General features: G+C 34.0%; 1 protein-coding gene across 5 annotated transcripts in view; it reads left to right on the top strand.

Annotated features, from left to right (window-relative positions):
• MYOF (myoferlin) overlaps nt 1–13,936 on the top strand; it is a 69,587-nt gene that overhangs the window by 27,765 nt on the left and 27,886 nt on the right. For all 5 annotated transcript variants that reach the window (XM_050711932.1, XM_035556885.2, XM_050711931.1 and 2 more), the window contains 13 exons: nt 576–702; nt 1,444–1,547; nt 2,465–2,533; nt 2,647–2,690; nt 3,534–3,616; nt 5,717–5,755; nt 7,458–7,582; nt 7,854–7,970; nt 8,318–8,495; nt 9,340–9,464; nt 9,985–10,091; nt 12,227–12,419; nt 13,425–13,580. In XM_050711932.1, the coding sequence (XP_050567889.1) occupies nt 576–702; nt 1,444–1,547; nt 2,465–2,533; nt 2,647–2,690; nt 3,534–3,616; nt 5,717–5,755; nt 7,458–7,582; nt 7,854–7,970; nt 8,318–8,495; nt 9,340–9,464; nt 9,985–10,091; nt 12,227–12,419; nt 13,425–13,580 (1,467 nt within the window). The remainder of the gene's footprint in view (nt 1–575; nt 703–1,443; nt 1,548–2,464; nt 2,534–2,646; nt 2,691–3,533; nt 3,617–5,716; nt 5,756–7,457; nt 7,583–7,853; nt 7,971–8,317; nt 8,496–9,339; nt 9,465–9,984; nt 10,092–12,226; nt 12,420–13,424; nt 13,581–13,936) is intronic.

Below are 13,936 nucleotides of genomic sequence, written 5' to 3'. Positions count from 1 at the left end.
TTAAATGTAATGTCACTACCACCATGGAATATATCCTCCTCCTTCAATATTATAGGATCATACAATGTTTTGGCTTGGAAGGGACCTTTAGAGGTCAGGCTGTCTTCATGATTCTTGACATCACAAGGATATTTGTAGTTATTTGTGGTGACATTTTTGATCTCCTGTTTATTTCTAAAGGAGGAAGCAGTAAGTTTTGGTAAATTATATCAGAATTGTATGTATTTTCTAATTATGGTAAGATTCCTTACCACAATATTCATCTTGAGATGGGTATGAAAATTGCACAAAGTTGGCTTTATTTATGAGTGCAATAATGATTGATCATCAGATGATGTTTTTAGAAGTGTTATTATAGTAGGCTTCTACAGTTGAATAGCATAGAGATTAAAATATAAATAAAATAGTTTGAGTAGAATTAATTTTTATAGTTTGATAATTCAATGAAGTCTCATTCTTTATAATGAAACTGACAGTCTTCTACCTGTAAGGTATTGTGGGCACCAGTTCAACAAATCATCTTAAATCGTCTTTCTTACATACCAGATACTATGTGCCAATATATCTCCCAACAGGTTGAAAAAAGGGAAAGAGATAATGAAAGCGATGATGTGGAGAGCAATCTGTTATTACCAGCTGGAATTGCACTTCGATGGGTCACTTTCCTTCTCAAAATCTACAGAGCTGAGGATATTCCACAAAGTACATCAGTTCTTATTACTTGTCCATTGGTGTATTTGATTGCCATTAGAAATACCTGTGATAGCTGTTTGGAAACATTTCATGAACATAATACATCTTGAGTGTTTTACATTATTATTTGAGCCAATAATTCTGTGATGGTTTAAGTAGCCTATTTCAAGCTCTTTGGTAATACTCAGTAAGTCTACTTAATTCTTGTAATGGATAATTTAATGTTACACACTAGATGAGTAATGTTCCTCTGTTGCTGAGTGGGCCACATAGCTTCAAGTAGTGGTCATCTTCATTAGACTATGCCCAATCACAGAAGTTAACATTCGAGTCCAGATGATCCAGGTATGCTGGATGTTCTGTGCATGTCTAGTTTGAGTATATAGTGCATGTTTCAGTTTCATCCATCTTAGCATGATTTTTCCCCTTTATCTGTGACAAGTGACTGTGTCTACAGGTACTTGAGTAAATTTTTTCAAATACAACTATGCCCCTAAATTCAGGAGCACATTAGCACTCCTTAGGATGTTTCCAAAAATTATATTATTGAAATTTCACCAAAGCCTAAACTCTCCATTTTCACTGGTAGATTCTTACTCTTCACAACTTTGTTCATCAGATTAGACTTCACCCTACCTAGATCTGTAAATTGGTTTATTTTGGTGGGATAGCTATGGCAAGTTTAAAATAATAATAATTAAAAAAAAAAAAAGCATAAACACTTATTTCTGTTTTGAAACTTCTGTGCAGTGGATGATGCTTTTGCACAGACTGTCAAGGAAATATTTGGAGGAGAAGCAGACAAGAAAAACCTGGTGGATCCCTTTGTAGAAGTTTCCTTTGCTGGAAAAAAGGTAATAGAGTAAATACCTGAATCACTTTATTTTAGTCATACTCCTGAGAACAGAATTTATATGCCAATATACATTTTTAAGCTTACTTAAATTATGGAAATAAAAAAGTATTAGCCCTAAAGTTCACTTAGTAGAATGAGGACAAACTTATGAGGTATAGTAGAATGGGTGCAAAGTTGATGACTAATAAAAGGAATGTATGACTAAATGCTAGGAAATTATGTATGCCAGATTGCTTACCTACTGGTTGTTCCTGATCAGTTTTTGTAACTGATGGTGCAGATTTTTCTGGACAGGTTAACAGCATTTGTGCATTTTATGACAAATATGCTCCTCAGAATGCCAAATTTGAGCTGAAGCCCAATTGCACAGCCTATATTCATAGCTAGACAGTCTTCAAGAGGAAAAATGATAGTCCTTTATTATGTTATATAATCAGGTCAACACCCCCAGTAAACACAGGGAATCTTCAGCAGACATTACCGATAATTAATATAGTCTTTCCCATAGAGTATGTTCTTCATCCTTTCTAAAATCTACGTAAAATAATCTGGAATCAAGTCATTCCTGCATCTTACTTCTCTGCTGTGATAAGAGATCAGTACTAGTGTGAAAGCATCTTTGTTGTAGCTAGTGGAAATAACAAGTTTTTTTCTTTTTAAGGCGACTCCAGCCTCAAGTTTAAACACAGTTTCAAAATTTTATTTTCCGTCTAATAGTCATTAACATTGTATATGTAGGTCAGTTTAGCAGTATTTACCAAATGAAAGCTGATTGGAGCATAAACCTCTCAGCATTCATCGTTAACTACTATTCCCTCACTGATTAGAATACGAATGATCCTAAATCATAGCTAGTATATGCTTTTCTGTCTGTTTTATCTTTGATGTGCTATATAATTGATTTTTATTTTTTAGGTTTGCACAAACATAATTGAGAAAAATGCTAACCCAGAGTGGAACCAAATTATTTATCTTCAAGTCAAGGTCAGGTTTTTTCTCATTTCTTTAGAAAATGGGCATTCTTTTGGAATCCAGGGCATTAACATTACAGAATTGAAATAAGTAATGGGTTGTTTTATTATCATTGCTTTTTTCAGTTTCCTTCAATGTGTGAGAAAATAAAGCTTGCAGTTGTTGACTGGTGAGTTATGACTTAATCAAAGCACTAGACAAGATAAATTATATTAAGTGAAGTCTGGTTCTGTGTCAGGTGTTGTTGGAGTCTCAATCTACAAGAGTATATAAACAAGTGTTTAAGTAATTTTAATAATATGGTTTCTTTACAATAGCTGTGATTAGCATAATATGGGAGTATTGTTACTTTTGTACAGTGAGCACTGAGCGCTATTGCTAGTTAGGTGATAATGTAATGTTTCTAATACATGCACTTGTCAGTTTTCCTTCTTAGTTTTGTGCCCACTAACTAGTTCATTAATGCTTTTAAAAAAATTTAATTCCATTATATTTTAAAGTAAAACTCAAATGTCTGCTTCTGTAAACATTTGTCTTGCTCATATCATCTTCCTATTCATGTATTGTTGAATGCTATTCAGAACATTAAGCATACTTTGAGTTCTGGTTTAGGTGGTTCAAATACTAGTAAGCCACAGAGTTGCTATTCTTTCTGTATATCTGAGTGTACTTATTCAGCATAGTTCTGGGGAGAAGGCAGAATATATCACAGAGCTCTGTTTTGCACATTGCTGACTACTTGTACTCCTGAGAAGCAAATGATTTTTTTCAACAGAGCTCCTAGGTTGGTTACTGAAATTCTACCAGGTTTTTAAAGAGTTTTACAGTACTTCGCGTGACTTCCTCATGATACAACTCACTTTTGTAACTATCAATTAAATACCTTCTGTTAGTAATATTAAGGCATTCCAAGTGATATAAAATGTGAATATACCATCTTGGAGTGCCTTTGGCTTGCTTCTATGTAGGATGGCCAGCATTATGTTTAACTAAAATCTTTTTCTTTTTGTAGGGATCGTCTTACAAAAAATGATGTAGTAGGAACAACATATTTAAGTCTCTCAAAAATTGCTTCTTCTGGAGGAGAAGTTGAAGGTAACTGATTCAGCTATCTTCTCTTGTGTTATTAGGAATAGCAAGGGTCAGTGCTCCTAAGAAAATATAGTTTCCAATAGTTTCTCAGTTCTGTGGCAACAAGATAGTCTATTTCCAGAGTTTTCAAAACAATGCACATAGAAAACATATAGTGGGACTTTTCAAGGTAGTAAAACTTCAACATTTAAACCGCATCATCATCAAATTGCAGTAACTACCTCAAAAATCAGTTTTATTTATAAAGGTAATCAATCAATCAAGTTTGCAAACCAGTTCTTTCCCAACTTCAGAAAACCATGTAATCTCTGTGCCGTTAGTGAGATGCATACATTTACTAAGATTCTTACTACAACATTTACAATCCAGAGTTACTGTTTCATAATCACTACTTCATTGGGCACTAGCAGACAAGATTTTTTTTTGCCACCTTATAAGTCTGTCTGTGCTACAGACAGAGAACCTAAAAACAGGAGAATGTTCCTGAGTAGTTAGCCTGCAGGAATGATGTAGAACCATCTGCTCATTTCCTTTGTACTGCTTTCAGATGTTGGGGCGTGGGGGGAGGGGAGGAGGAGTCGGTTCAGTCACTGCTTTGATCAGCAGCTTTATATAAATTGCCACTGCCTCTCATCATATGAGTGCTCCACATAACTATTAAGTAGCCCTTGTTTTAGTAGCTTCAATGAACTAATGGAATGTCTGCAATACTATGATTGCAGAGAATTAGCTTACATGCTTCAGTTTAGGTGACTAGATTTGTAATTTCATAAAGATTAAAAGGCAGAACTGATTAACTGCAAGAGAACAAATTTTGTTAGGCAATTTTTGGGAAATATTAGAAAAATAACAGGAAATGTATTGTTTAATACAATGTTGTGAATGTTTTATTAATAATTTCTTGGTGATCTACTTCTATAACCCCATCTTATTTTTATATCAGGATCTTTCATACAATTGAGCCAGCTCCATGACAATGATTGTGTTACTTTGCCAGAAAAAAAATGTGTTGTCTTTTTAATATACATAGTATGGCATATTAGGTGTCCATACATACTGACATGGTTAAACAGACTTAACATTTATTTATATGTGAACATTAGCTTGTAGGACACTGACTCAAAACCATTTCCACAATAAGGATCTAAATTACTGTTTTTTCTGTTGTGTTTATGAAACCCATATGATATGTGCATGTTGTCTGAAAACAGACTAGTTTGTCCTTGAGTTGGTAGCTATGTCAGGAGTTTAAAAACAAAAGGAGTGGCTCCAATCCTGCAATGACTTGAGCAGGTATTTAATTATCTTATCAGATGGAACTGTATTTTCAGTCAGATAACTGCAAGCTTATAATCCAGTCCCCTTCGAAGTATTTGCTGTTGAAAGTACAACTTTGTGCAAACATTGTTTTTGTGTATCCCACACACAACCAGAGGCAAAAGCAAAGGTTATAGAAAAAGGCAATGAGAAGTTAAAGATAGAAGGGCTGGGCTGTTGGGGAAAATTCAGTTGTGGAGAAATCGCTTGTGCTACTCACACAAGTATGTAACTTGAACTGCTGCTGAGTCATACCTTGCTTATGAGTCTAAGTAGATTCTCTCTCTTTTGAAGTTCTGACATTGGAATGGCCATTTTTGTATAAAATCACAGTTGATAGTCTTTCCAGGAGGTCAACGCTTGAAGCATGTTCTGACTTCAATGGGATTAGGAAACTGAGCTAGTCTACAGTCTTCAGTAAATAAGGACATCCTAATGGGCTATGAAATGTAGTGGTTTTCTGAAATGTTCTTAAGATTTTTTTTATAATTGGAGAGGAGGACTGTACAAATCTGAAACAGGCAACAAAACAGTTATCTCTTGTGTTAGCTATATGCTTTTTTCATTTTTTTCTTTGGAAATGGTACAAGAAAAGTAGTACCTTTTTACGTTACTGATTACGTACTGATTACGTTACTGTAATCAGGAAACAAAATTCTAGCCCATTGAATTTTATTTTTTCTCAGGCCTTCAACTGTATTTTTAAAGCAGAGGGCTTTTGGTTGTATTTATTTTTTAAATGCTATTGTCTCCTGTCATGTAACATCTTCTGTTTTTATAATATAGAATTTTCATCTTCGGGAACTGGGGCTTCATCATATGAAGGTTTATATCTTGGTCTGTTACTGATTTTTCTTTCCATTGCCCAAACTGAGAAGTATTGCTTGAGAAAATGCATCATCTTAAAAAATAAAATAAAATAAAAAAATTGTGAAGGGATTCACCATTGTTATTAAAAAGTATCAAACACTGCTAACTTTATAAAACAGTTTTGGCACTGGAACTTGTTTGAAACTATTTCTGTTTGGCTGGTGCTTCAGGCTGTGTTTTAGAGTTGACTATGCAGTCGCTTCAATTTTAAAGTGCTCTAACAATGGCTTGCAATTTTTAACACAGCAGTGAGATCAAAACTATGCTTCCAGCTGCAGAGCCCTATAGAAGTAAATAACTGCATAAAATAATTAGTGCTTGCTTTGCTTATGCTTAGATAGCTGTATAAGTTTGAAAAATGAAATCTGATTCTGTTACAACCTGTGGAGAGATGGCTCGATGTAACTGTATGGGTGGGTTAACGTGCAGTTCAAAGGTAACAAGCACATTCATCCACCCAAATACTTCGTTTATAACTTTTCTTTCTTAATAAAGTAATTTTAAATTGAAGATCGAAGTAGTGTTTTGAAATTGCTTTCTGTAATGAGACCATAAGCTTTCTAAAAAAAAAAAAAAGGCAAAAGAATGCAAGATAGAGAAGTGCAAATCTTTATTTCATGTTTTGCAGATTTTAAATGTCTTTGTTGACGGAAAATTGTATCAAGACATGACATTATTAATTTTTATTATTCATTTCTGTCACTTGTTAGTTGCTGTGGCAGTCATGGAAGACATAACCCTTTATTTTCACTTTCTTACCTCAGCTATCCTTTGCTGTGATAAATGTGTCATTCATTGCGCTGCAGATTATTCGAAGTGATTTATGTTGCAAGGTTTAGAACCTGACTCTGATCTTTTTTTACACCGGGATCATTTAAACAAGACGAGTTAGGAAACAGCAAGAAATAGAATATAGAATCTTTCCTGTTCGGTCATAACTATGCAGTACTTTTCTTAGCTGTGGAATAAAAATAGGATATAAAATGGAGCTTATTGTTATAGTAATTAACTGAGAATTAACGGAGTTTGCAGACTTTCAGTCTTGCATGAATTCTAACTTATTTAAAAGGTAGTTTGTGCAGTATTCTGCATTGTAGCAGTTACAGAGTCTGCAGTAGTCTGTTTTACCATGAAGTATAACCACAGAAAAAAAAGTATACTACATTAGAAACAGTAAGATTAATTTTGCTAAATACTAGATTTTTGTGATATGGTATGCATCTTTATTGTAGCTGTTTAGCGAGAGCAGTAGTGACCTGTGCACTTAAGTGAATGCAAATGTCATGTTACTCAGTTTCATTTATTTGTATGAGATGTTTTTCCATTAACATAAGAGTATACTACTCTTTCACATTAATGAAAACCTGATATTTGGAGTGGGGCAGAAGTTCTGTTTATTCTGTGGGGTTTTTTACTGCATGAAGTAGTATATAGTAAATATTGTGGAAGGACAGAGGAAGTTAGGAGGAAATACAGTCATTGATATAACTACTTTAAATTCATATTGCATACCCAGAAATAGCGTTCTTACTTCACTAATAACTAATACCTGACTAATATCTAACATTTGTTCTGTTGGGTTTCAAAGTAATGGTGATTGCTTTTCTGGCTCTGAATGATAATTAACAAAAATAAAATGTTGATGTTTTCCTGTTAGCAAACACTGGAGAAACAGAAGTAGGCTTTTTACCAACATTTGGGCCTTGCTACCTAAACTTTTATGGAAGTCCAAGAGAATACACTGGATTTCCAGATCCATATGATGAATTAAACTTTGGAAAGGTCAGTTTCTTTATTCACTGTTTTTAATAAAAAGATTAAACCCAATTATTTTTAATTAATGAATTCATTCATTTTAATGTTTGTTTCACATTATGCTACCTTTGGTGTTTCTTTTTGAATAATAATTTGTATTTATGATTAGCAAGATAGTATGACATAATATTATCTTTTTTAATGTATTTTTTGAAGGAGCAGCAGTGGTTTTGGTGATTTTCACTATCTGCATCTCTACATTTTATAAAACTGGATTAAATGTCTCGTTATTTTACAGGGAGAAGGAGTTGCTTACAGAGGGAGAATTCTGGTTGAGCTATCAACAGTACTTGAAAGCAAACCTGTTAATAAAAAGTTAGATATGATTCCTAATGATGACATACTGGTTGTAGAGGTAAATTCTTGTTTTACTGTCACTGTTGGTAATGGAGATGTGCCTCGTCTTGTTAGTTTTGGAGAATGGTTTGACTTAAAAATTGAAGCAGTTGAGTTGAATCTTAGAATTAAGAGGTGCTTTTTTATGGTGTGGTTACAAAAATGTATGACCTTGGTAGCATGTTGAGACATTTTTATAATCTCAAACAATATGTTTTTATACAATGTATATATTTTTGGTACATCTCAGAAACTAGCAAAAATATTAAAATCATTATTTCCATTGAAAAAAATATTACCATTTTCTGTGATAGTGGATTCTATTTTAGAAATATGTCAGTACAACTAAAAAGGTTCTTGTTGTAGAAATACCAGCGCAGGCGAAAGTTCTGCTTGGCTGCTGTCTTTCATTCTGCTACCATGCTGCAAGACACTGGCGAGCCTATCCAGTTTGAAGTTAGCATTGGTAACTATGGCAACAAGTTTGATACCACCTGTAAGCCTTTGGCATCGACAACTCAGTACAGTCGTGCTGTTTTTGACGGTAAGGATGCTGCTGGTATGGGGATAAAGCCATGTGAAAGCCTCCTTTGAAGGTGCAGGGTGTTTATTCTCTAGCTTTGGAATAACAGTTCTTACCCCAGTAAAAATTACTGAAAATGTGACAGAAAATAATGCTTGGTTCCTCATGGCTTTTGATGAAAAGTTACATTTTGTTAATAAACACTGCAAAGCCTACTGATGGTATTAAAGATTTTTTTGTAGAATTCAGTAAGATCTTGGACTATGCACTAGTTGTAGACAAGAAAACTGGCAAGAAAAAAATCACAGTATTTTACAGGTATCTAAAAGCTAGGGATTAAGATGGGAAAATACCATCAGAACATTCTGATTTAAAAAATAATAACAACTTACCTTTTTAACCAAGGGTCTGGCAGCCTAGAAGAAAACAACCTACCCAGATCACAGAAAAATATGTTTTGGCTTTAACTTTTGTTTTAGTAAATGCAAACAGTAGGAATTATTTTTTCTGCCTATTAAATGAAGTGATCAGTTTTACTCTGGTAAAATGATTATTTAAATATTTTATTTCAGAGAAGCACATCAATTTTCTATCAACATCAGTAAGTTACTGGATAGAATAATTAACATATTAACAGATGATTTACTGATTTAAAAAAATCCACTGAATTTGAAACAATTTGAGGTAAAAGCTTAACATTCAGCAGATGCTGTGTTGGCTGAAAAATTTAGATCCTTTGATAAGTTTGGACAAGCATGTGCATTCATCATGAATTATAGTGCATAAGTGAAAAAAAAGAGCAACATGTACAATGTACAGTATGCGTCCCTGCCATGAGTTCTAACATACAGATGTTTCACACCAGGTAATTATTATTACTATTTGCCATGGGCGAACACAAAGCCAGTGGTAACGCTGACTTCCTTTTGGGAGGACATAAGTCATAGATTAGACCCTGTGAATGTAATCCTAAATATGGTTGAAAGACTGGTAAGTAACTTTCTTTTTGCTGATATGGTTTTCTGTTTTTCTCTTTTTAAAAAAAATAAAAAATAAAGAGGTATAATCAAAAGTGACATTGTAAGCAAATTATGGAACATATTTTTTTTTTCTTTAATTCATTTTTTCCTATTCAAAATTAAACATAGAACTGTGCCACAAATGGCATTGCTAATCATAGTTGTGTATTCTGGCAAGTCCCAAGGCTCTCATGCTTGAATCTGCAGGAAAGTCCCACAGGAAGGAAGTCTTCTTAGTTAGGGGCATGTTAATGTTGTATAACTGTAATTGATTTGGAAATTAGGTGCAACATTATATAGTGTTCAATACAGTGTGAAAGAATATACAGAGTCCTCTTAAATATGTATCAGGTTTGAACATCTTAGTCTTTTTTGATTTGGGATTTATACATACAAATAAGTGAGATCAAATAAAGTCTTAAAAATTGAGTTGACTATAATATCACAATGGAAGTTTGTAAGTGCAAATCCTTTCATTTAAAATTCCACAGCAATCCAACTTAACCACCTTAAAATCAGGAATGCAGGCTAAAATTTCTGAAAACCGATTAGCTGAGATGTGGTTGAAGCTGATTGATGAACTTACAGAAGATATAAGGTAAAAGTACCGCGTTCTTTTTTATCTCTTGCCTTATCATTCTAGGCCTGCTTGGAATCTTCTCTGTTGTCTTTACTAAGTCAGAAAACAAATTCTAAGGACTATAAAACTGATTACTGCTATGAACTGACCTGAAAACTGCAATTCTAAGTCTCTGAAAGTAGTAAAGCAGCACAGATATTGCCAGTGAAGTCATCTGTCCAGTTTTATAATTCTCCATTCTTAGTCAATGACAGCAGTAAAACAGCGTATCTTGAAAGAAACAAACAAAAAAAAAAAGGTATTGTGCAAATGTGAAATCGTGGCTCTCTGCTATCTGTCACCATACCTTTAGAATTCCTCATGTACATTTTGTTTACCTAAATTTCAAAGTTATTTGTGAAACTGAAGAAGGAATAAATTCCACTATTTACTGGTAAGCACAGAACAAAAAAATGTAAAAGCAGTTTAGAGCTTAAGGGTCATAAAGATGATGTTTTTGAGTGATCCTTTAGTCAACATGTCTCAATGTATGGGAGTGGTCAGAGAAGGCAATACGAGTTGCCACTTAGGGTTTAAAAGGAGGAAGGAAGGAATTGTATGAGAAAAAGAAGGAGAAAAGGTAAGGAAAAATGAAAGACCGGTTATTATTCATTAGAGAAAATAGCAAAAAACATGAAATGAGAGAACTAATTCATCAAGCTGAAGAGCCAAAACAAAAATGAACATAGGAAAAAGCAAATGCAATGGAAGCTGATATACATTAGCAAAGAATTTTATTATAGAAAGCTTATGTCAAAATATAAACTAGTAACTCCATAGAATGCATGCTTTCATACAGAAAAATCAGAGAAAGAACTGACATACTTTAGGAAAGCAAAATGCGAAGGGCAAACTATTGTTGCATGGAGCCGTCTAGAGAATGTAGGATCTCGAGGCCTTGTATCAGTTATAACATGCCATCCTCTGACATGTCTGCACTGTTATTCAGGCTATTATTTTATTAAATAGCATTAGCACCCAGATGTATCAACCACATTAGCTTCCTACTGTTTGCAGGATATGGTGCCCTTTATGGTGTTTTCAGGAAACACATGAAAGCTGTCCCAAAGGTATAATACCCTGGGTTGAATGCATGAAAAATATTCTTTGTCATGTTAAAGTTTTAAGTAGAGTAGGAGTTTGAGTTTTCAGTGCACCATTTAAACCTGAAATGTGATGATTTTCTGGAAGTTCTGATCTGATACATTTGAATCAAGCGTAAATACTTTAACCCAGGGCAGGTAGCATTTGCATTCAGATTAGCAGAACTAACTCTACTGGTAAGTGCAACAGTCAGTAATAAGGTTTTCCAGAGTCAGTCAGAAATACATGACTTGTTATTAAAACTAGGTCAAAGGAGTATCATCCTTTCCAAACTTGACAGTGTCTCTGGATTTTTTTAATTGTTTTTTTTTAATCATCATATTAAAGACCTCTTAATGAAATCTATTGAAGGAATACAGTCATTGGTCTTTGAAAAGCTGCCTTTTCCTCAAACTACCACCATCTCAAAAAAAAAAAAAAAAACTAAAAACTTTTTTCTGGGCCCTACTACAATGCTATAGTATTTCTTGATTCCATTAAAAAGTGTACTCTGCCCTCTAGTGACTGAAAGTTCTGTGTCATGGATTTGTTTTAGAGTTTTTCCACGTTTTGTTGCCAAAGAGTTAGATAGCTCTCATAATCATAAATACAAGCTGTATTTTTATATTGAATTTCTGAGAATTTACATTTCAGTGAAAGAAAAGATCCTAATCTTGGTCTGAAGGAACTCATTCAGGTGTACATTCTGAGACAATTTTCTGATTTGCATATACAGGGAAATGGATTTTGCTTGATTTGGTTAGCAAAAAATACATTAAAGCATAAACCTCAAGCTATTTTATATTCATGCTTCCTAGGTAAGCACAGCATTTCCGTTGCTTACTGTAAATGCTTTGTCAGTTGGAAATCTCTGCAGAAATAGATGCAGAGACATTTCTAATTCTTGTGGTTTTCAATCAAAGAAAATAGTAGCACTCAATCTCTTGCTGCTTTATGCGTGTCTACATTTAGTGTATGGCTAAATAAAATCCACTTAGATTATTAACCACGATGATAATTTTTCTTTTTAGTAAACCATTTCCCCTCATAGAAGGCAAATCTAATATCACAGTCCTTGACACTCAGATAGAAAAACTGCGCCTGAAGTCTCTCAAACAGATTGGAGAAGCAGCAACAAGGATGAGAAATGAAGCTACTGATGTGAAAGCCACTCTGACAGAAATTGAGGATTGGTTGGATAAATTACTGCAACTGAGTGAAGAGGTTAGTACTATACAACATCAGTGATTCAGGTAGTTTAGAAGTAGCCATCCAACACAAACTGGTGTGATGTTCACTGCTGATCAAGCAATATCCCCTCTGTTTAGAACAGAAATTTTAGATGCTGTGAAAGTAAATATGTGCGCCTCTGTAATTAGGATTTACTTGAACGTATTGTTCTTGGTTGTTATCCAACTTCACTGAGAATGTATGTTGGGAAGTAACCACTGACTTGTAGAATTAGAATAGACTCTTACCTGTACAAGGCGGCAGTATTTTGCCCTTTATTTTCCTCCAGATTTTCAAGTCACCTTGCTGGTTCGGGAACTGTAGGATATATGTAGTACTTCCGCAGCTCATAACTTCTAACAGTTTTTTTGAATTTTCAGTAACATCTTAAGTCTTAAACATCTGTGTTATGCTCTCTAATACTTGGTTTTCATGACATTATAGAAATATTTTGTTTTTTCTTTGTCATTTCTGCTTTGATTTTTTTAATTAAAAAAAAAAACTTCATTTGGAAGGTAGTGTACAAAGGTGTGGACAAAGCTGCAAAAAAAAAAGAAGTAGTATTTGTCTTCTGCTAAAAGTCTTAAGATCATCTACCCTTAGCATGCAAGCATTACAAGCATTTAAATGTGTACCACATCAAGCCAAATTTTTAGCAATTGGAATCGGTCACTGTAGTCACTGTAAATGAATTGGGTCACAGCATATTTCTAGATAAAATTTCAAAAGATGTAGGAAATAAATCTCTTAACACGAGCATCTTGTTTTCCAGCAATCTTAATGGTATTTTCAATGATTGTTCCAGAACTATGTATTGCATTACTTGCAAAGTAAAACAATTTCCTCCATTTATCATTAATTCATGTTTAGTATTGATTCTTAAATGGGAGATCCGTTTGACCATAACCAGTCTACGTTTCTGTTGTCTAAGCATTAGGTTAGTTTAACTTCCTATTAATTACCAACTTTTACTTTCTTTTCCACGCAAATAATCCACAGCCACAAAACAGTATGCCTGATGTAATCATATGGATGATCCGAGGGGAGAAAAGACTGGCTTATGCTCGTGTTCCTGCACACCAAGTGCTGTATTCCACCACAAGCCCTGAATCATCTGGTAAATATTGCGGAAAGACGCAAACAATCTTCTTAAAGGTACTTTTTTCTTTTTTTTTTTTTTTTTTCTCAAAATCATTTTGTAACTTTAACTCCCTAAACTGCAGTGTTGTGTGACGTGCACATGGAACATGCAAGCAAATTCTGAACAATGAGGTATCAAAATTCTGAGCAGATAAAAGCCAAATGCATATAGTTTCTTCAACAAATCACATAAATTGTAATGTAAACTTTGTCATAAGCCAGAGTTAGAACAGTTATTGGCCCCTAACTGTGATGCTTTTTTGGAGAAGCTCAGAATTTTGATAGGGCTTTTAAAGTGCTATTGGAGTTGGTGGGTTTGGGTTGGACGTGAATGGAGACTTTCAGAGGGAAGAATTAGTGTCAGTCAGAGA

Source organism: Cygnus atratus, chromosome 7 (assembly GCF_013377495.2).
Source record: "Cygnus atratus isolate AKBS03 ecotype Queensland, Australia chromosome 7, CAtr_DNAZoo_HiC_assembly, whole genome shotgun sequence".
Taxonomy (NCBI): Eukaryota; Metazoa; Chordata; class Aves; order Anseriformes; family Anatidae; genus Cygnus; species Cygnus atratus.
This window is presented reverse-complemented; position numbering and strand designations above follow the sequence as displayed.